This window comes from Macaca thibetana, chromosome 12, assembly GCF_024542745.1.
Source record: "Macaca thibetana thibetana isolate TM-01 chromosome 12, ASM2454274v1, whole genome shotgun sequence".
Taxonomy (NCBI): Eukaryota; Metazoa; Chordata; class Mammalia; order Primates; family Cercopithecidae; genus Macaca; species Macaca thibetana.
The window spans coordinates 80,572,436-80,596,902 of record NC_065589.1 but is presented as its reverse complement, the minus strand read 5'-3'; the positions used below and the strand labels follow the sequence as shown (position 1 = coordinate 80,596,902).

Here is a 24,467-nt window from a genome sequence, read left to right as displayed (position 1 = left end):
ATCAATCTGTGTTTCTCTACCGTAGAATGAGAATCTTTGCAATATTGAATTTAGCCATAATTTCAATAAACTACTCTTAAACAATGTGTCAATTGTTAGACACAGCCCATCCAGCTCAGTGTTGCTATAGGAAATCAGGTTTTCATCCTGAAGAGTCTGTATTTCCTTGCTCAGGTCCCAAAAAAATATGCCTCCTTTTGATAAGAGTTTCTGGGCACTCATCTGTAATCTCTCCCCTTAACTGTAGCTGTTGGGCTTGGTCTACATGACTGGACTCCTTCCAGGTTCCCTGCTTGATGGAAGACCTCTCCTACAGGATAACTTGCCTAGTTTTTGCCTGTTTCTGCCTCCGGGTGCTGGAGGCCCTTCCTACTCTTTGTTGGAGTCTTATATCAACTCAGCTTTTCACATGGAACCAGTTGTCTGGGTCACTGATCCCTTCTACCATTTAAACCACTTCATTGGACTCTTTGGCAAGTGATGTAAAACTGGAGTTGAACTAAATTTGGACACAACGTGGTAAAATGCTGGCCACTTTGCTTGAGGGCCAGCATTTTAGAGTGTTGTGGCCAGATTTAGTTCAACTCCAGTTTGGGGGTTGTATAGAATAAAACACCCTAGTTTATACAGGCCTCTGCATATGAATTACTTCTCTTCTCTGACGGCCACTGCTGTGGTCTCTGAGTAATTCTAAGTAACCCCATGCAGATAAAGATGTATAAAGCATTACACCAAGTAACAAATCAAATATATCCATCTGTCTTTTAAGATTCACCTGTAATAAAGTACATAAAGTCATTTTATATTTCACATGAGGAAGATATTGCTATGATTATAGTAGTTAGCATAAGAATACTGAGCCACTGAGACTGTAGCTGCTGTTTCTGGCATTTTCCCTTAAGTATCCTTAAGTAAAACTTAGTATAGAAGAAAAATTGCGTGTGTGTGTGTGTGTGTGTGTGTCTGTGTGTGTGCATGCACACACGCTTACATGTGTATTCAGGCATGCTTTGAGTTGGAAGAGAGAGAAGAGATAGAGATGAGATTCTCCATTTCCCTGAATGTGTTATTTGAGCTATGGAATCAGACAGGCTTGATCCAAAGTTCTAGCTCCATCATTTGCTAGTTTGACTTTGGTCAAATTACTTAACTTCTCTGAGAATCAGTTTCTTTTTTTGGGAAAATTAAATTAATAACATGTATTTCACAGAGTTGTGGCCACAATTTAAATAAGAATGTGTGTAAACCCTTCGATGCACAAAAGATTTTTAATAGACAATGTACTTTGGACTTCCTCTGTGTTTTTGGTCAGAAATTTATTGTTCCTGAAAAAATTAGTGTATTATTTTTAGTTAGGAATAGAAAACCAAAAATCTATTGTGTTTTCTCTTTGGTCTGCCTGCTAGGGTATTCTCCACTAAGTTTTGTGTTCTATTGCCTCAGCAGAGTTTAAATGTTTTGTGCATTATTGCATAACCACTTTAAGAATTCTTTCTCCTTGCATCTCACTATAATTCTTGTTTCCTGTTTCTGGCTTGTTATATGTCCTGCAATACTTGAACTTAGGTTGTCACTGTGAGTAGCCCTAAATCCCTTTTGAAATTAGGTAGTCACTAAAATCAATATACAGATATGTTCTTGGAATTCCAATAGTTTTAGAATCATCCACAGAGCTTTAAGGATGATTCAGAAAGTTTTTTCTTATTAAATGTCCCCTGCCTCCAACATTCATTCTATTGGAAGTGACAGCCATTGGAAAGGATAACATCAAGTTGGAGGTGCCATAGAGCTGCTGTTGTTACGTGGAGAAGATACACAGATGTTGGCATGAACTTGCCTAGGTTAAGGACTTCTCATATGATGCTAGCCCTCAACAGATTTTCTTAATATTCTTAAGTTAGTCACATAGATCACTGAAGTAAAACTCAATAAAATTAAGAGTCAGTTGTTGAATGTCTTATTAGTTCTGTAGTTTTAACGTCCCAAATAAGTTAGCAGCTCTAGTATCTGGGTTCTGTCTAAGTAAAGGGACTTTAAAAGGGAGAGTTAAGAGTGGGAGCAATAGTGAAATAGAGGTAGAAGTACATTGAAAAAAGTCTGAAATAAGAGGTAGGTTTAAGAAGATATTTATCCAGGGCACCCCTTTCCATTGGCCTCAGCTGTATTGCCTTCTTGGCTTCCAGTTCATTGTACGTTTTTGTTTGTTTATTTTTAGGGTTGGTTCCCTTGCTAAACTCTCTGACATAGGACCTCTTCATTTATGACTCAGACGCTGACATTTTACCAGGCCTAGCAGATCTGGCTACAAAGAGTTGCTATGTCAATTGCACAAGTACAAACCAGGATGCATGCTGATTTGGTGATTGTTATATCTATTTCCATTATACTATACACAGCTTTCTTGACTGTCCAGCCTTGAAGCTTTGAAGGTACATATCACCTTCCACTGTGCATTTGAAGCCATGGTTTTATTGAGGCAATCTAATTTTAAAGACCAAGAAACACCACCCAGAATCAGTTTCATGGCCTGCAGCTTGAAACAGAAGTTATCATTCTTTTAGCAAATATTTATTAAGTATCTGCTAGATATGGTTTGGATATTTGTCCCACCCATCTCAGGTTGAAATATTATCCGGAATGTCAGAGATGAAGTCTGCTGTGAGGTGTCTGGTCATGGGGGTGGATTCCTCATGGTTTGGTGCTGTCTTCACGATAGTGAGTGAGCTCTCATGAAATCTGGTTGTTTAAAAGTGTGCAGCACCTCCTTCCACTCTCTCTCTTGCTCCTGCTCCTGCCATGTAACATGTCTGCCCCCTTTTCAACTTCTGCCATGACCGTAAGTTCCTGAGGCCTCTGTAGGAGCTGAGCAGATGCTAGCACCATGCTTGTACAGCCTGCAGAAACATAAGCCAATTAAACTTTTCTTTATAAATTACCCAGTCTCAGGTATTTCTTTATAGCAATGCAAGAACAGCTGAATACACTGCTATATGCTAGGCACTATGCTAAGCATGGGAGCATAACAATGAATTAAACATGTCTGAAAATATATCTGGACTTCAAGCCTTTCTCTAAATGCCCAAATTAAAACAAAAAATTACAGTGATAATCTGAATTTCCCACACTCTACTTTCACATCAAATTTGGACATTTATACTGTACATTTACAATACTAATGATTGTTCAAAGAAATTCTCAAGGTAAGAATTAATTTAAGGCAAATAAAAAGTTCTAATTTCATTTTTCAAATACTGGTGATGGGGACAGATTTTAAACATTTCAAGTTCCAGAAAATTTTTTCAAGGCTGCTACAAATCCTTTATCTTTATTATGATATAAGGTCACTGGAATATTTCATAAATGAATTAACTTCCTTTGACTTGAATTTATATGAATACAGCTCTTTGGGACTTTCAAAATCACATCATGACTTACAAATGAGAATTTGATCTTTTAAATGAATATGAAATGCTTTCTGTGATTGTTAAATCAATCCTATAGTTAAGTACTCAAGGACCCCAAATTTAAAGCCATTCAAACACAAATAACCCAACAACAACAAAACAAAATACCGCTATTAAATCAGAGTAAAACTCATAAACGAGATATCACACAAAACAAAGAGAGAGCAAAAATGGAAGTAGTATTTCATACTAAATATCTACCAAATATGACCAGACATTAATTCAGAAGTATTCAAATTTATGTAAAACTTCTCTAAAATGTATATATGCTGACACACACTTAATGACATACAATTATAATATTGTTAATATTCGTAATTAGGTAGTGAGTGAATTCAAATTTTCTTGAGCCGAGTAATGAATGCAAAAATCAATGTGCGCCAAAGTTAATATAAGCCTGAACTTCTGATCTGATGTATGTGCTTATCAAAATGACATGTCTTATTAACTTTTAATAAGTAATTCTTTAAATTTAAACTTCTAAATTTATACCAGTAAAATAATTGTAGTATCTATTTTATGTGTTGGAGTGCCAATGGCAAGGAAGTTTAGCTCAAGCCTGTGACAGATTATAATTAAAGAAATATTTCCTAGATTTCAGTCAGTGGAGTCAGAAGGGAGAAATATCCTAATAAATGAAGTTGTTTTTCCTATATTTATATGTCACTATTCTGTCACCTTTCACAGAGAAAAGATAGATATTCATCTTCTTAATCAAATTTTACCTGGCTGCTGATAAAGATAGCCAAATGGATTTAAATATTCATAATGTATTGACAATAAACTATTACTCTTTCCTCAAATTAAAAGTACAAGATTCAATATTTACTGTTTCTAAGGCCAAGTTCCAAAACACTTATGGTGGTTATACTTTCTCGATTCTGTTTGGATAAGTGTCAGTAATTGAGCTGGTTCCTTTTTTTTTTTTACGTGCCAAAACAAGTCTCTCCAGGCTCCTTCCATAGGATTGTAAACTCCTGTATTTGCTTCTGAAAAGAATCAAAATGTATTCTCTAATAGATACCCATATCCAGATAGTATGAGAAAGTTTATCTATGTTGTAATGAATGGTTTTTGATTTATTTCACTTAGTATAGTTGCAGAGGGGAGCATTCCCAAAGGCAGGCTGAATAAGGCACATTTAGGAAGTCTGAGTGTAGCAAATGACTCCTCTAAATAGCACATTAATCATATGGATGACTTTGGCGGCTGTGATAACTGACATTAGGAAATTTTCTAGGGAAATTCTCTGGGTCATTAACTATACTTAAATGTTGACAAATTAGGATTAATTAAAACACAAATTAACACTCCCTATGAAACACTAAACCTCAAGCATGATTATCAAATAGATGAGTAATATATTAAAACCTTAAATCTCTGTCCTAGCGTAAAGCTTTAATATTTTATAGCATTTCCTGATTCTGGTAAAATTATTGTTTTCAGTGTGAGCATTCATCTTCCAAAAAATCTTTAGCACTTGTAAGATACTAAACCCTGCTTTTTGGTGTTTGTAGAAGCTAACGTCCCAACTTAATGGATTCTGTAATTTCTAGGTCATTTAAGATCATTTTATTCCTATGGGTTAGCCATTGAGAAATAGGAAACATACATATTTCCTGTTTGGCAATTACATGTTAAATATTCCATTTTAACCACTGATCATGATAGGTGGACTCTTATAGTTGTTTTTAATCTTACAAATATGTGTTGCCTAGTTTGAAGCCCAAATTGTTTCATCATCTAATTTCTTATTTCACTTTCATGTGGTTGATGAAAAAATAAGGAAAGATTTTATTGTATAAAGCCATAACATAAGGCCAGATTGTTGTCAAAGCAGAGCATTATGGAATCCACAACTGCGGGAATATTTATAAGCATTGAGAGAATAAGCTAATTTTCTTCATGTGACTTTTCAACATTTGGCATATGATTTATATCTCTTAGGGAAAAAAATATGGGCAGAATAAAAACCTGTCACACACGGACAGAGATGACAATGTTGTAAATCCCAAACCAGTTTTGGTAATGGTAAAGAGTCCTTGAAAAATGAAACAGAATTATCCTTCCTATTTCTCCTGCAACTCCAGTTAACAGTGTGACTATGAGATGTTTGGTTGCTTTCAGAAGGAAACTTAAACTTTATCCTGATCGAAATTAAGTCAAGGATGGGTAGAAATGTGGGCCAAGGATGGGTAGAAGTGTGGGTGATGATGTGTGGGCAGAGGGGATTTATTGCTTTCATACACATGTCCTTGTTATCCAACCTCTGGAGTCCTTCTGTTAATTCTGCAGAAGGCTGACTTAAAAAGGGTGCCTCCGGATTTCTAAAATGAAGTCTCAGGGGAAAACTTGGAACCCATTAAGGTTTCTAAGGGCAACAGGAGGGATGTGCATCCTGAGGAGCAGTTTCAGGACCTCTCCTCCTTGCCCCTGCTCATTTATTTGAGAGAGGTAGTCGGGGAAGGGATGAACAGAATATAACCATAGTGGATTCTGTTGGATGCTCTACAAATAGTTCTTCCCAAATGGATTGATTGTAGGTGACCTTAGCTTGCCTACAAAATAAGGAAAAAGGAGGTACAATCTACCAGGTGATGAAAAGAATAATTTAAAACCAACATGTACTTAAAATACCATCTTGGACTTGAATCAAGTTTTACGGTTTCAGAAACATTTATCATGTATCGTATTTTAGCATCAAAATTTTTATTGAATTGTCAACATTATGTGAGGGATATACATTGACAATCACCCCAGTTTTCAAATTTGAAAGCAGAGGCAATGCATTAGGAATTTTATTTGTAGAAAAACTAAGACTCTAAACTTAATCCAGGGCTTCTTCAATCATTTTGACTTGTCATTGCTGTCCATCAAATTGGATTTCTAAAGTTGATAACAGAATAGTGAGACATAAAATGTTTCCCATTCATCTAATTTTTTGGTTTTATAGAAAAGTAATAAAGGGTAGAAATCTAGCACAGATGATCTTTTCACTTTCTACCAGTTGGGTATTTGTTTCTCAGGAATTTTAAGACTGGACAACAATTGTTTTTGAGGGAAAGTGGATGGCTGTATTAGCAGTTATCTAACTTTTTGTAAAATATTGGAAGCTTTCAAAATAGTGGAAGTTCTCTTCCTCTACCTAACAAATTCCCCTCCTATAACATGTATTGACTGTTACTTAGCACTCTGAATGTTCCAAATACCAATGTATCTACGTACATTTTTGCTTCTACCACTTGAGTCATAAAACAGCTGTGTGTGTTTCAAACCTATTTATGCCAGTTGAACTTGTTAGTGGAATTACATAATTCAATCATATAATACATAAAAAAATAAAATTTTGTCTAAAGAAAGAAAGCAGTGTCTCCTCCCCCCTGCCTATCCCAACTATGAAAATAAAAGTGAATGCTTCAGAAATCTTTTATAAAGGTGGGTAATTAAGAAAAATGCAAACAGATTGATAGATTAGGTGTGGAATCTTAAATACCTGAAAAGTAGAAATTTTATAGTCACTAAACTCTGATTATAATCCAAGAAATCAGGAAAAACAATTAAAAAGTAACCATAAAAGAGGAGTACTTAGAAATTAAGAACAATATTCGATGATAACTTTTTGATAAAAAAAGAAACAATTTAGAAAACAATAAAAATGAGAATATTTCATTTTAATACCTGTAGAACCACTGAAAAACTTGTATTCAAAGAAATATGTACACTCTTTCTTTATTTTTGATACCTTCATTATCAAAAATAAAGGCTCAGACAACAAAATAATTTAATACAAACGTTAAGAATAATAAAGTTATCAAAAATAAGAAAGAGAAAATTAATGGAGGCAAATGCTGAAAATGAAAAGAATAGTAGCAAGCTAACTTAAATACATCTAAGGGCTAATTCCTTGAATAAAATCAAATAGAATATATAAATCTTTCAAAGATCTGCTGAAGGAAAGAAGAGAGAGAGAAAAATATGCAAGTTCAGGAATAAGAAAAGCAGATGCATGCGCTGATTCAGAAAATATTAAATATCTTATAAGAGAAGCCTATGTGCAATTGTACAACTGTGGAAGCCTAGATAACATGCATGAACTCTTGATAAAATGCAAATTATTATAATGACTAAGGAAGAAGTAGAACAAATAATTTTACCAAGTAGAGTGGGAGAGGTGATTAAAGACCCACTATTAAAACAACCAGACGATTTTACAACTGATTTCTTTCTAACACTTAAAGAGCATATAACCACTAATGAATATCATTATAAAATAGATGCAAAATACTAAACAACTGATTAACCAATAATATCAACAATGTATCAAAAAATCTATAACCAGAAGTCCTACCCAGAGGAATTAAGTAAGAAAGAGGAAAAAAAAGGCATACAAATATTAAGTCAAACTATCTCTCTTTACAGACGATATGATTCTGTATCTAGAAAACGCTATACACTCCACCAAAGACTTCCAGATTTAATAAACAAAGTTAGTAAACTTTCAGAATACAAAATCAATGTACTAAAATCAGTAACATTTCTATACACCAGTAACACCCAAGTTCGGAGACAAATTAAGAATGCAATCTCATTTGCCTTAGTCACATAAAGAATAAAATATCTAGGAATACAGCAGACCAAAGAGGTGAAAGTTGTCTGCAGTGAGAATTACAAAATACTACTGGAAGAAATGAGAGAGGACACAAAAAAAATTGAAAAAAAATTTCATGCTTATGGATGGGAAGTATAAATATTGTTAAAATGACCATACAGTCCAAAGCAATGTACAGATTCAATGCCATTCCTGTAAATGTACCAAAGTCACTTTTCACAGAATTAGACAAAATTATTCTAAAATCATATGAAACCAGAAATATGCCTGAATTACCAAAGGAATTCGAGGCAAAAAGAACAAAGCTGGAGGCATCATACTACCCAACTTCAAACTATACTAGAAGGCTACAGTAACCAAACCAGTGTGGTACTGATAGAAAAACAAACACATACTAATGGAATAGGATAGAGAAACCAGAAATAAAGCCACACACGTACAGCCACCTGATTTTCAACAAAGTTGACAATAACAAACAACGAAGAAAGGATTCCTTATTCAATAAATGATGCTGGGATAACTGGGTAGCAATATGCAGAAGAATGAAACTGGACCCTTATGTTTATCCATCAACAAAAATTAGCTCAAGATGGATTAAAGACTTAAATATAAGACCTAAAAACAATAAAAACTCTAGAAGAAAGCCTATGAAATGACATTCCGGGCCATATCATTACCAATACCTTTTCAACCTTGGCAAAAAATTTATGACTAAATCCCCAAAAGCAATTGCAACCAAAACCAAAATTGAAAAATGGAACCTAATTAAATGAAAGACATTCTGCACAGCAAAAGAAACTATCAATAGAGTAAACAGACAACCTACAGAACGGGAGAAAATATTTGCACACTGTGCATCTGATAAAGATCCAATATCCAGAATCTATAAGGAACTTATTAAGCAAACCAACAAGCAAAAAACAAAGAACTCCAATAAAAAGTGGGCAAAGGACACGAACAGATACTTCTCAAAAAAAGGCATACAAGTGGCCAAGAAACATATGAAAAAAATGCTTATCATCGATAATTATCAGAGAAATGCAAATCGAAACTCCACTGAGATACGATCTCACACCAGCCAGAATGGCTATTATTAAAAAATCTAAAACCAATAGATATTGGTGAGGTTGTGGAGAAAAGTGAACACTTGTACACTGCTGGTGGAAAATGTAAATTAGTTAAGTCACTATGGAAAGCAGTGTAGAGATTTTTCAAAGATCTTAAAAGAGAACTATTCCATTTAACCCAGCAGTCCCACTCTTGGGTAAATACTCAAAGGAAATTAAATTATTTTACCAAAAGGACACATGCACTTGTATGTTTATTGCAGAACTATTCAAAATAGCAAAGACATGAAACCAACCAATACAAGATGCCTATCAACAGTGGACTGGATACAGAAAATGTGGTACATATATGCAATGGAATACTATGCAACCATAAGAAAGAATGAAATTATGTCTTTTGCAGCAACAGGGATGCAGCTGGAAGCCATTATTCTAAACAAACTAACGCAGGAATAGGAAACCAAATACTACATGTTCTCGCTTATAAGTGGCAGCTAGACATTGAATACACATGGACATAAAGATGGGAACAATAGACATTGGGGACTGCTTGAGGAGGGAGGGTGAGAAGGAAGAGTGGTAAGAAAGGGTACCACTGGGCACTATGTTCACTACCTTGGGGTCATTTGTACATCAAGCCTCAGTGACACACAATTTACCTATGTAACAAATCTGCATAGGTACCCCCAAACCTAAAATAAAAGTGGAAGAAAGAAAAAATTTTAAAAAATTTTTAAAAACTATGCTCAAGTAGGATGCATTTCATGAGTGCAAGGATATTTTAGTCATATTAGTCTTAACATTTCTTTAATTAAATCAATTATTAAGATTTTAATTAAGATAATAATTTTATTATTTTTAATTAAAAATTTAAAATTGAAATCAACTTTTTTTTCAAAATTATTTTGGAGATTCTAGAGAACCAAAAACACCCCAATAAGTGGTTGCTATTAAAAATAGAAAATGAATTTACCTCTTTTTGCTGCTGATATGATTGTATGCTTAGAATCTCCAATATTAAATCCTCAAGAGGACCACCCACCATTCAAACAAACCAGAACGAACCAAATTAAACCAAACTAAAAAGTACTATCAGAATGAGGTCAAATTGAACCAAACCAAAAATAAGTCCTTCAGAATTTGTTAAAGAAAAACAAATTGACCCAAAACTTGGTTACAGAGAAAATAAATTGAACCAAACAAAAAAAAAAATTCTGTCAGAATTTGCTAAAGTGGCTGGATAGAAGATAAATAGTTTGATTCTTTATTATCTATAAGCAAGTAAAAATGGAAATGTATAATATATTTTATTTGATTCACTATGCTATATAAAATTAATAAAGATATTTAACAATAAAGGTAAACATTTTTAAGAAGAAAATGATAAAATCTTATTGAATTGGATTTTGTTTTTTAAGATATAAACCAGTGACTCCCAACCTTGTCTACATATTAGATTTATAAAAATACTGACACAGACTTTAAGCAATTCTGATTTAACTATTATAAAATATTTCAGATGATTTTAATGTGCAGCATGCGTGAGACTTACTATTTAAATACCAAAGTTATATTTAAATAAGAGTTAAAGTAGACCTACAATCCATTTTCTATATTTCCCAAGAAATAACAGGGAAGAAAAATGGCCAGCTACTGACAAACATTAGTGACCTGCTCCTGGCAAACACAGTAAGGGTATTTATTAGTGGAATAGTTCCCATTTATGGAGTATTTTTAGCAGGATGTATCTAAATAATCAACTATGATAGGCCAATCTTTCATTAGTAGATTTAATAGAATATGACTTTCTGGAAAATGTCATATAAGCTGCGTAATGTCCAGAATGTAAAATGTAAATGTTTAATGACCAAAAAAGATTCTGTTTAAGTGTCTTATAATAACATATATCATTTACAGTCCTACGTTAAATCTGAGCCAGAACTCATACTAACATGGCAAGGAAGATCTCTGTGCCTATGCTCATAATTCCTTAATCATTGAAATTATTAGTAAATCTTGATAGTGGTTATGATTTCTCACTCTTGGGAGCCATATTTAACAATCTGATCTTTGGGTTAATTCAAAAACTTAACATGGAGTAAGTTGTAACTGAATTTAAAAAGTCATGTATTTTTTATGGAAGAATAAATGCTCTCAAGTAGCCAGGAGAAATAAGCAAAATAAGATTAGTAAGTGTCGACCTACCTTATCAGATATTAAAATATTATATAAAGCTGCTAAACACAAACCATTTTTTTGTTTGTTTGTTTTTTTAGACGGAGTCTTGCCCTTGTCCCCCAGGCTGGAATGCAATGGCACGATTTTGGCTCACTGCAACCTCCACCTCCTGGCTTCAAGATATTCTACTGCCTCAGCCTCCCGGGTAGCTGGGATTACAGGCGTCCCCCACTAACCATGGCCAGCTAATTTTTGTAGTTTTATTAGAGACGGGGTTTCACCATGTTGGCCAGGCTGGTCTCGAACTCCTGACCTCAGGTGATCCACCCTCCTTGGCCTCCCAAAGTGCGGGAATTACAGGCGTGAGCCCCTGTGCCCGGCCAAACCATTCTTATACTACGCTGAGTGGACAAATAGAGCAGCCTTTAGAGTCTAGATATGTATCCCAATTATACCCAGTGATGTAATGTGTAGCACAGGTGGTATTTTAATTAAATGAAAAAAAGAATGGCTTATTTAATAAATTCTACCATGACTATTTTCTATTCATGTGAAGAAAATAATTTACAAAAATAGATTTCAAACAAATTGTGGAGTTCTCTTTCTAAACATATACCAAATCTTATTAAAAAATTTAGGAAATTACTCATATAATCCAAAAGTTTAGTAGGGTCTTTTTAAAACAGGAAAGGATCTATGAGATATATAATAAAAGTTGACCAATTAGACAATATTTAAAAAAAAAACAAAACTTTTGTATCCAAAAGAGTCCTTAAATAAACCAACATATTGAAAAGATATTAGGATCAAATTACAATATGAAAAGCATTAATATTTACAAAGAGTTCTTATTAAATAAAATAATATAGAAAAGATACTTGAAAATATGCAAAAAAAATGCTATGAATGGGCAAGTCATAGAATAAAAGCCAAATAAGGTGTGTGTATGTATATATGAATGAATGAGCATTTAACAGTAGCTCAGAAAATGTCATCAGAGTAAAAACAAACTTTCATATATCCATTAAACTGGCAAAAATTAAAAAGAACCATAACACCCAGTGCTAGTAAAGGGAAGGGGGAAAAGTACCAACATTGTTGATAGAAATGTAAATTGTTAAGCATTTTTGGAATGTAATCTTACAATAGCTATTAAAATTAAAATTACATATAATCTTTTACTCAAAAATCCCTTATCTGAGAATCTACCCATAAATATAAAAGTATAAGTAAGGAAAATATATGTAAGTGGGTTTATTGCAGTATTGTTTGAAGTGGCATGAAATTGGAAATCAAAAGAATGCCCAGCAATGTAGCCATTAGTATAAGAGAAGAAACTATTAGTATAAGTATAATATGTAGTTATATATTATTATATTATGTATTATATAGTTATAGTATATGAAATAAACTAGTATGGAATGTATGTGCCATTAAAAGGAATAAATTAGTTGTATTAGCCAACTTGGAGGTATTTTCACAAGCTATTAAGTGAGAAACATGGACTGCACATAATTAAATGTTTTTATAGATTAAATTATGCAACTATATGTGTGTGTAAATATGTATATATGTCTGTATACATGCAAATATAAGTATAATTATATTAGCATATAAAAAGGTATGGAAGTTTACACACATAGGTAATAGATAATGGGATGAGTAAAGTATAAAAATTGAAGTATAAGAAACCTTTAAAATGTTGCATTTAAAAAGTCTCTCATAAAAAAGTAGAGATGTTGCAATTTTATTTAAGTAAAATTCATAAAAAAGTAGAGATGTTGCAATTTTATTTAAGTAAAATTTGTGTATATGAGAAGGCAAATAACTTTTTATCTAAGGAATGCAAGCCCCTTTAAATTATGAGGTCTATAGAGGCAATGACATGTGAGTGCAGTCACATCTTACTCCCCACCTTAAGCTAAGTAATCCAGCTGCTATCGGGACTCTAGACTGAGAGATCCACCAATTGATAGAAATTGACCTAACAACACTATATGCTGGATACCATAAATCATGCCCTATAGTTTAACAATGTATAGCAAATCACTAACCAGTGCTATTTCTGTAAACCAATGAGAGTTCCTGACAAACAACTTTTCTAATTGCCCACTCTCCTGATTTGTCCCTTAAAAAATAGAAAAATAACAACAACAACAACAACAACAACAACAAAACGAGCAAAACAAAACCAAAAAATCTTTGAGCCTGTCCTTTGTTCTCTGGAGCATTTCCCAGTGTTTCCCAGCTGCAAGTCCTCAACGTTGGTCTAAATAAACTCTCTATGTAAATTTTGCTTCAGTTTCTTTCTTTAGATTCACACATATCTATGAAATGTGCACCATCAGAGAAGATGCTTCCCAATTTAAAAACAAATTCTTATCAGGCTATGATAAGTCTGTAAGAGGAAAAATGGACGTATATGATATGTCACAAGTATGGTTGCAAGGTGATGTTACATCGGGGTGTTGTCTCTAAGTGAAAAGATATAAAGTACTTTTTAATTACTGTAAAACAAATTTTTGTACTGTTTGATAATTTACAATGATTCTGTACTTTAATTTGAAAAAAGTTAGGTCTTCCTAATGTTTCCTTTAACTTTGCTTCAGTGATTGGTTAAGATATTTTTTCTCTTTAAGAACTGCCAATATAAAAGCCATAAGCATATGAGAACCAATCATTAATGTTTAATAACGATTTTTTCAAAAAAATTTATAGATCTCAATTCTGTATGCTAAGATGGGTGAGAATGAAAGGAAAGGGAATAGAGCAAGGTGCAGATTTAAATTGCCATTGAATGTTATTCCCATATTTAGAAAGCATGGGATATAAATGTTATGTAACCTAGTACTTTTTTTCATTCTGACCACTGTTTACATGCTTCCACTCTGCTTTTACTCCAAGAATGTCTCTGTCTATGATTACTCTAGGCCAGCCTATATATTTTTGTTTGTCTTTTAGAAGTCTGGCGTGTAAAATTTTGCACCATGTAGCTGTTTTTCTGGCATTATACTCTCCTTTGTTCTTTAGATATCTAGTCAAAGGGAATTGCTTTATTATAATTCTCTGACCTCACTGTGGTGTTGCCTGCTATTAAATATTAAGAATAGCTCATACGCTGGGCACAGTGGCTCACGCCTGTAATCCTAGCACTTTGGGAGTCTGAGGAGTACAGATCACAAGGTCAGGAGTTCGAGACCAGCCTGGCCAATATAGTGAAACCCCATCTCTACTAAAAATACAAAAATTGGCCGGGCATGGTGGCGAATGCCTGTAGTACCAGCTACTGGGGAGACTGAGACAGGAGAATCGCTTGAACCTGGGAGGTGGAGGTTGCAATGAGCTGAGATCTTACCACTGCACTCCAGCCTGGGCAACAGTGTGAGACTCCATCTTTTAAAAAAAGAATAGCTCATAGACAAAACAGATAAAATTATAGTTAGGCTCTGGGCTAAATCCGTATCTTGGAAAACACATCTTTCTATCACTCACACCTTTCTATTCACAGCACAGAATCAGATGATAGCTTGAGATTCACCTCTATGATCCAAGTAAAATAATTTAGCCTTTGTGGAGAGTGAGTCTTTGGCTTATTTTCCCACTATGGCCGGTTTTCCTAACCACAGACATGTTTCAGCTTTGTGTGGGTTGCACAGCATACTGATCTAAGAAGATTAACGGAAGAGAGGGCAGAATGAATGACAGTATATATGGAAATGATTCAGCATAGCTCTGGAGTGTTAAAAAATGCATCATCACAGGTGATGCCCCCCAACCCAATCCAATAAAGAAAGCTCTTATCAGAGTCCCTAAGGTGAACGTAGAGTTCTACTGGGAGTGGCTCACCTGAATAATAGGAGACCAAGATGCAAAGTAAAGGAGATTTCTTTTTAGGTATATCTGGCATAAAACATGTAATGATTATGTATTTTTTCCATCCACGCTCATCCACATGGATTGCAATATGTCTAAACTGAGAAAAACAATTAAAATATATCTAAATTTCTTGAGCTATTGCTGCTTTAAGGCTATATGATAATTTGGTCTAAGATGAATTACATCTGAATGTTTTCACTTTTAAAAAAATGATTATGAAATATGACATATTGGGTGGACCATTTTCATATCCATTTATAACATCAATCCCAGTCCACTGGGTATGTCTTCTACTAAAGAAAATATTGGGCTTTTATTTTGGAAAAAAAATTGTGGATGCCTTGATTCCATTAGGTTTAAGAAATGCTGAGTTATTCTAGTATTTGAATGAAAAGAGACTTAAAATCATATTTCCAAAGAATATGTTATAACTGAACTTTGATGATCTCTATTTTTTATTAGTGGCTTAACCTGTGTTGATTATCAAGTGATCTGAAACTGAATTGAGTTGAGTTATTCCTGTGCTCCTACCACTCCAAAGTTTTTTGAAACACATCATACCCTTCAGCATAAGAAATTCCACTCTACAGTTCTATTCAAATAGGAACATTATTTTAAGGATTTAAAAAACAATTTGAGACATCATTTCTACCTTCCAACTACTGTAAGAGTAAAATTATTAATAAACAGAGAAACTGAAGCATCAAAGTAGGTCCACCACCTCAGTGTAATGTTTCTGTAGACTTTTTATAATACGGAAAGCTCTAGGGCATACTGTCATTATTTTTCTTGACTTAAAATGGGCTAAAGGTCAGATCCTACCACTGAAGAACTCACTTTGCATAGAAGCAGCATGATTACAACTGTAAATAAGTCCTCCTTGTTGATGGTTGGAGACCAGGATGAAGTGACCATCATCACTTGTGAAAGATGAACATGTACCATTTGTGACCTGAAAACATTAGATGCCTGTCTTAAGCTTGACATTGCTCATGTCAGGGGGCTCCAGATGGTGTTTTCTTGTTCTTTGTGATATTTTGAAGCACTGTAGGGTAAGTAGCCTTGGTGTAAAATAGGAAAGGCAAGTGAACTTTGCCTTTTAAAAGCACCTGCTATTAAGGAGCTGGCTACAGTAGGTGATCGTGAGTGATAAATTTGTGTGTTCATAGTGGTAGACTTCTTGCCAGTGTGAAATTTAAGTACATTCCCAGTTTCTGCAGAGCCAGGCAATTCCTGTCAACTAATCTACACGCAGATGACAACATCTTTTCAAGTGCATTGTGCAAAACTATTACTTTAATTCAACTCTTAAATGGTAACTAGGTATTTATTTATAGAAAACCAAAAGGTGTGCCAGTCCTGTGGGTCATTATCATTTAAATGTAGGTTTTGGTCAATCTTTATGCCCCCTTTTAAATGCATGAAGGATTATCTGGATATGAGGGCATCATATTTCTAAAATTTTATTACAGCTGTATGATACACATATCAGTCTAGGTCATGGACTGTATATATCAACGTCAGTAGATTAAAAATCATTAGAAAAAAGTAAGGGAGAGGAAAGCAATACAGTGAAGGCAAGCCATGCTACTTTGCAAATTTTGCTTTTACATTTCTGATGGAGTATATTGTCACAAGGATTGTTTTCATCCGAGTTGCTGAATTGAACATAACTGAAAGAGTTCACCATTACACTTCACTATGGTGTATCAAAACACTCTGTGATCTAAATATAAAGGTCTGGCTCAGATGAAGTCTTTTAAATAAGTGTAGAGAATGATTGTAACACAGTTTTTGATGGAGTAGGGTTAGATTGTAGATGCAGAGATAAGCTCTGTGTTAGTAGTGGAGGCGACTCTGACAGATCACAGAGAAACTAAAAGTTGTGCAGGTAAAGAAAGTCAAATTTTTATTAAAATGTTCCTTGGAAATCACATCAGCTCCAAGCAATATAAATTTCTATTAAACAGTATATCATTTTTTTAAATTTTTTTGAGGCAGAGTCTCGCTCTGTCGCCCAGGCTGGAGTGCAGTGGCGCAATCTCGGCTCACTGCAAGCTCCGCCCCCCCAGGTTCACACCATTCTCCTGCCTCAGCTTCCAGAGTAGCTGGAACTACAGGCGCCCGCCACCACGCCTGGCTAATTTTTTTTTTTTTTTTTTTTTTTTTTTTTTTGGATTTTTAGTAGAGACGGGGTTTCACCGTGTTAGCCAGGATGGTGTCAATCTCCTGACCTCGTGATCCGCTCACCTCGGCCTCCCAAAGTGCTGGGATTACAGGCGTGAGCCACGGCGCCCGGCCTACATCATTTTTTTATTATTCTCTTTTCCACTTTTAACTGGCTTTGTTCATAGGGTCCATTACAGGTCTATGTTGTGTCACTCAAAATCTCACTATGATCCTAAGTTTTTTAAAGCCTATTAAGTTAACTCAAAAGCTCCAAAATCTCTCCCTGTCTTGAGCTACACTTCTATCTTGCACTTCCTCCTTTCTCAGGATTCATCTAGTCTCTGCTTGACCTAGGAAACTGAACAATGCAATGGAAGTACCATCAAGATCCCTTCTCAACCTGCAAGCTAATACCTTCACCCTTTCTCTTTTCTTTCCTGCCTGTCTTTAAGAAAAACTTACCTATCCACCCAGATGAGAGTTTATACCTCTTCCTAGGCTCTTATTCCAACCACTTTCTATGTCTGTCTCTCAAAATTTCCTCCATTAATGTCCCAGGCTAAAAAAAAGGAACTATTCCCTTTTCTTATTAAAAGAAATGAAAACTGTTTCTGGATTACCTGAGTACCTGAGTTGGGGGATGGGAAGCAGATAGGTTAGAATTGCCATCCTCAAGCAGAAAAGCTCCCATAATAACGTTTTTGCACATTTAGCATATTCGAGTTCTGGTGCTTTCAAAATATTGGAAAACAACAAGTTTGATGAAATTGCAGAGAGGTTAAGTGACTTGTCCAAGAGTAGTGGCAGACTGAGAGTTAGTTTTTAGGTCTTCTGAATCTCTATTCTGCATTTTTTATATTATCTAGGCATTATTTGGTGGGGGCAGAGGTGCTATTTTCAGGTAAGGAGTAAATTCTCCATTAAATGCTCATACAGGCACTTCTTCCATGCAATTATAATATTAAATTTAGGAGTAGCCTCTGCCCTAAATAGTTTATTTCTCTTCATCCGGAAAAATATATGGACCATGGTCATTGGAGTACTTCTTTGTGTGTGTGTGTGTGTGTGTGTGTGTGTGTGTGTGTGATGTGAGGCCACTTGATTCTACAGTGACATGAAAGATGATTTTCATTACTGTGGTAGTGCTGTAACTAAAACAGTGTTAGGTAACCTCAGAAAGTTTCAGACTATATCAGAAGACAGCTTTGATTTGGAGAAATTCATTGAGATGCTATCAGTCCTACTCTGAAAAAAGTATCTCTTCACTCCTAATTAAAAATGTTGGAGGTAGAGGGAAGAGAGTTTTCCAGAATTAACTTCTGCACATCTTTCATATGATTTTTACTATTCCTAATATGAGATCACACTCAAAAGAACATGATCTAGGCCAGGCGTGGTGACTCTCGCCTATAATCCCAGCACTTTGGGATGTCAAGGTGGCAGATCACTTGAGATCAGGAGTTCGAGACCATCCTGGCCAACATGGTGAAAGCCTATCTCTACTAAAAATACAAAAATTAGCCAGGTGTGGTGGCATGTGCCTGTTATCCCAGCTACTCAGGAGGCTGAGGCAGGAGAATTGCTTGAACCCAGGAGGTAGAGGTTGCAGCGAGCCTAGACGGCACTGCTGCACTACAGCCTGGGCAATAGAGCAAGACTCTGCCTCAAAACAAAAACAAAAACAAAACAAAACAAAACACTGTGATTCTTTCAGTGGCTTCATTATTCTGGCCCATTTCCTTTTGTACTCTGAACCATCTGGCTCAATTAAAAGGGAGTCCATACTTGTTCCCACAGTGCTTTAAGTTTTGAAACATTCTGGTAATAGCTTTTACACAAAAAGCAAAAGATGCAGGGATTAAAGGTTATGGCCACACTTTTTAGGTCAATTATTTCTTATTTTTTTGGTCTATCAAACAATCAAATGGTTTTGTTCATAAAAATAATTTTAGGTCAATCAATACAGTGTGATTGAGTATCTTGTACTTCATTTGGACATGGTTGAACAGTGAAAATGACCTGAAATGTTTTATGAGAAATTATATTTAAGGTTATACTTAAAATATCATGGAATGCTGATGCAAAATACAAGTTAAATGTGCTTTTATGTGTGATAATACATAAATTTGAATGATTTTAAACTGCGATTAAATTACAATTTAGTTGACAATACATAGGGATTTTAAGTGTGGTTTTGGAGGTAAAAAAAATCCATTTTGATTTTTTTTAACCTCTCAATAGTCTAAGAGTATAGTTGTTTTTTCTCTAATCAACTTTGTTTCATAAGTAGTGCTTAACAAGTAAGCATCTTCCATTTGCTGAGTGTTCAGAGTTATCTTGCAGTTCGCTTACTCACTTTGCAGTCACAAAATGAGAAATGTAGACACTGTACACAAACAAGAAGTCCGTGCAAAGTCAAGCTCTCAAAACCACATGCAAGACTCAGCAGCACATGGTTTAGAGCTCACACACTCTAGGACGATGTAATACAGGCATGCAGATGAGAGGAAAGAAAAGCACCTACATCATGAAAATAGAAGATAATGAAAGAGAATGACATTTTATTTATGACAATTATCTAATGCAAACCGTATACCCATAGCCTTTACCAGAGTCGGGATAGGGGCAGAGAAGTGAATTTTTATGGGGACTGGGAAATTGTATATAAATATTGTTAGAGGTCAAGTCATTGTTAAAGTTAAGGATTTCTATTCTGTACTTGGCCTCTTCCAGGTTGTCTTCCCCAGTTTCTTGCTTTGTATTTCCTCAGCTACGTCATGCAAAAAAGATCAGAACTAACATTGGAAATCATTTAACAAGCTCTAAACCTGACAGATAACAAGGGTGTTCTCCACAATTTACACGAGAATCAAATTGGATATAAATACCTCCTGTTCTTACCGGTGGGTGTTGTGATTCCATTTATTAAGGTGTGAAGCAGACAGGAAAGAGATAAATCTTTCATAAGTACATTGTAAATAGGCAAGTGGTATATAAACCATATTCATAGGTAATAGAGTCAAACAATGAAAGGTAAATAGTTGTCACAAAATAGACTTTATCACAAAAAAATGGTCACAAAACTAGAGTTACATGGAGGGGGGTAAAATAATTGTTTTGCTACTGTTTTTGAAATAATCTGGCAGTATGGAACAACAAAAAATGAGTGATGTGTTTTGATTAAAAATTCTTGACACTGCTTCAGCCAACCCAGCAGCAGAGAGTCCCCAAAAGACTTTGAATGCTGACACCTTTGTTAAACAATAACAGTGATGGAAATATAGAAAAGTGATCAACATGTAGGTGCTCTTTCTTGTGAGATTAAAGTGTTCCTTTGGGGGATCAATTTACAAATGAATTTTTCACAAGGAACTTTGGGATGATTAGAAACGACTCAAGGGGTTTTGCGTGAAAAGTGCTCATTTGATTAGCTCTTCAAATTGTCATTTTTGTCATGGCATGTCCTTCTCAATCAAATACATCACACACAGGTATGATAAACTTATCCATATATAAATATTACTTTCAAATTGGGTAATATTTGCAGTGCTTTCTGCACCATTCCTGTTAATTTTGAACCCTTCTTTCTTTATTAGACTATTACTGGTTAAACAGAAAGTACCATTTTAAATTGTACAGGCTCACTTACACAAAAATTGTTTCATGCAATTGACATAATTAAATGTGAGTGCTTTTATTTTCTGAGAAATTCTTAGAAACAGGGTTCTTGCCCAGTGGAGGAGTAGCCATATGGGAAGCCACCATATTTTTGTTCCTTTTTTTCTGGCGCTCTATGATACATCATCGAATTTGGATTTGCTGTATAATTTATTTAGAAACCAGCCTTTATAGCCAAATTGCAAGGTAAAAGAAAGTGGGCAATTCTCCTAATAATCAAAAGAGGTCTTTGGACCACATTAATATCATTAAAAGTGTTGATTTTTGAGCAGTGATACAGGAAGGGAGGTTATGACAGGTGATTGTTGATGTTGAATTTGCTTAAAACGTGAAGGAAAAATATGAAGGGATCCATATTTCCCCCTTGAAAGGAAAGACGCATTAAACCAGGTACAGTAAAAGGGCACAGCGTAGATCGTTTAAAATATAGAAAAAAACATTCTTAAAGTGTGAAACTTCCTATCTTAAAATGCTTATGTATACTTAAGCTCCCTGACCTCTCCTATAAGTTTTCAATTTCCTGTCTTTTAAAGTGTGTTAACCTGAGATCTCTGTTTGGGGGCATCATAATTGTTACCGTTTACTTGCCAAACCTTATTGCAACTGGATCCAACTATTTTTGGGGGGTGTTGGCAATGAGGCCATGCAGTAAAAACCCAAGTCCCAGCTAAAGCAATGCTCTCTCTCACCAGAAGTGGGAACTCTACTACACACAGTTATATCAGTTTGCATCATGTTATAATGCCTTTGCCACACAGTGTAACTAGATATAGCACCATGCAATGCCATGAATTGAGAATGAGAGACTATCTCCAGGGGAGAAAATACACATCCGAGAGAAGAAAACAAAAGCAAGGGGTTCAAAGCTGGTGATTCTGGCTTTTATTCCATTTTGGCTATCACTATAATGCCTGTGGCACTTTCATTTTGGAAAACAGACATACATACCATGTTCATGTCAATGCCATTGGTGTAAGTCCATGCGTGCTGGAAATATTCTTCAAGACGTTGCCTCAGAGGGTTGGGGATTTGGTGAAAGCGAATGAATTCTTTTACTCGCAGCATCTGCATGTGGTACCTGGCAGTTCCCGAGTATAGTCTTTGGATAATTGCAGATACATTCCCAAAAATGCTTGCATACATTAGTGCTGGATTGGATAAAAAACAAAGTTATGGGGGAAACATAGGCAAGTTATATATTGTTAGAGTATCAAGCATGAGGATTTTGATTATCTCAGTCTAGTGAGGATTTACCATTGGATCATGGGGAAAAAAAGCAGTTAAACTGAAACTGCTTTACATTTCATAATTTTAGTGATAAAGCTGGAGAGGGAAAGTATCCAAATTCATCATGGATTCTAAATGAAAGTGAAAACTCACATTGTTTATAATATCAGCTTGTGGCTGGGAGCATTGACTAGGGAGAAATGCATTTGAAATAAACCCTTTCATTTGAAAAAGAAGGCATGTCATGGCTCACCAAAAATACATTTTCTTGAAAAAAATATGAGGCAAAAGTGTCTTTTAGGGATTTAAAAACCCTTTTTGAATTGGAGTTAACATATTAGTTTTAAATTGTGACTTATTTCTGCCTCTCAGCCTCAAATCTAACTTTGTAGAAGAAAAATCTATTATTAAATTTGAGATTATTTTGAATACATTAGGTTTGTTAAGGGATAACAAATTCTTTTAAGAAACTCAGTTTCTTTGGAGTGTTAATTTGTATACAGTTCTTAATCTATTCCAATTCATTTTCATAGTATTTTTGCATAAGAAACATATCTCTGGCTTAGAAAAATTCACATAGCTTCATTTTTATAGGGAAAAAATAGAACACATTTTTGTTCTTTCATCTATGGGAAGAAACTGCTATGAGATCCCTTGCTATATAATCAGCATTTAGGAAGAATATCTGTATTGGTGCTTCTTCCACTAAATCTTCATGATTTAAAATAAGCTCTTTAAGCACTTTCTCTCTTTTTAATATTTGTATTCATTTCTAATAATCCTAAAAATAAACGCTATTCTCTGTACAGAAAGTCACATCACGATATAAAATCTGAATATTGATCTTTGGGCATCTATCAGAAACTGAGAGATATGGTAACATATGTTTAAGTCACTGGAATAGCTATATACCAGGGTGGGGAAAACAGCAACAACAAAAGAGTCTGAAGTGTTTAATTAAAGTAAATTCAAACAACACATTTTTTTCCTCAAACAAATTTTACAATTGCTTCTATAAGCCACTTAATCATTTCCAAAGTAGGCTTTGGCCAGATTCTGGCCATGTTTTAAACTAGTATGTTTTCCTGAGCACTTGCTTGCTTTTCCATCTCACCTTGTTCGCTTATCTTATCATGCTTGGTTATCAAGATCCTTATGTACCATAGATATCCCAAGTAAGAGAATGTCCCGGGGAAAGCAGTGACCCCTTGTTTTTATCTATTTAAGGGGACGAAAGTTGGGGAGATGTGGTGGTTAATTTTATATCAACTTGACTGGGCCACAGTGTGCCTGGATATTTGGTTACACAAATATTCTGGATGTGTCTGTGAGGGGTTTGCAGAGGAGATTAGCATTTGGGTCAGTAAACGAGTAAAGCAGTTTGTCCTCCCCACTGTGGGTGGGCTGCATCCAACTTATTGAAGTCCTGAATAGAAGAAAAAGGGGAAGTAAAGGAGAATGAACTCTCTGCTTGACTGTCTGAGCTGAATATCAGTCTTCTCCAGCCTTTGGACTTGCACTCGGACTCAGACTGAAACCACATCATTGGCTCTCCCTGGTCTAGACACAGTTACTGAGTACAGATCTTGAGAATTTTCAGCCTCTATAACTGTGTGAGCCAATTTCTTCTAATAAATCTCTTTATATCTTTATCTATATTCAAATATATATGTCTTTCCAATATCTATCTTTTGGTTCTGCTTCTCTGGACATCCAGACTAACACAGGAGATCTCTAGTGAGGCTGAATTGGCATATATAAAAGACATTAATTCTCTGTAAGGTAGAGCAGATGTTTGAATTGTATCTTCTACATGAAGAAAAGGTGGGCCTAAATTGTTTTTGAGTAAATGAATCATTCTTTAAATAGAAAATTAACAATATTTGCCAGAAATTGATTCCTGTGATCCAAGGACATTCATGTGAAAAACACGCTTTACTTATCCCAAATGTAGTGGGGAAACAATCACATGTGATGTTACATTTCCAAAATACCTATCAAGTGCTCAGGAAGTAGATTTAATCAGAGGGCATGAAATCAATGCTATTTTTTTTAACCTAAACCACACATGATCAAGAAACACGTGTTTTATCTAAACCATTACATGATCAAGAAAGATCAGGAAAAAATCTTATTTATTAAATAGATTTTAGCAAATTAGATGTTATTTGAATGGTAGAGTTTTATCTCTACCATCAA

General features: G+C 34.8%; 1 protein-coding gene across 6 annotated transcripts in view; it reads right to left on the bottom strand.

Annotated features, from left to right (window-relative positions):
* KCNH7 (potassium voltage-gated channel subfamily H member 7) overlaps positions 1-24,467 on the bottom strand; it is a 475,718-nt gene that overhangs the window by 34,744 nt on the left and 416,507 nt on the right. For 5 of the 6 annotated variants that reach the window (XM_050752295.1, XM_050752293.1, XM_050752296.1 and 2 more), the window contains one exon: positions 21,990-22,189. In XM_050752295.1, the coding sequence (XP_050608252.1) occupies positions 21,990-22,189 (200 nt within the window). Of the gene's footprint in view, positions 1-21,900; positions 22,190-24,467 lie in introns of those variants that run through there. The other variant, XM_050752299.1, reaches the window with a different exon arrangement.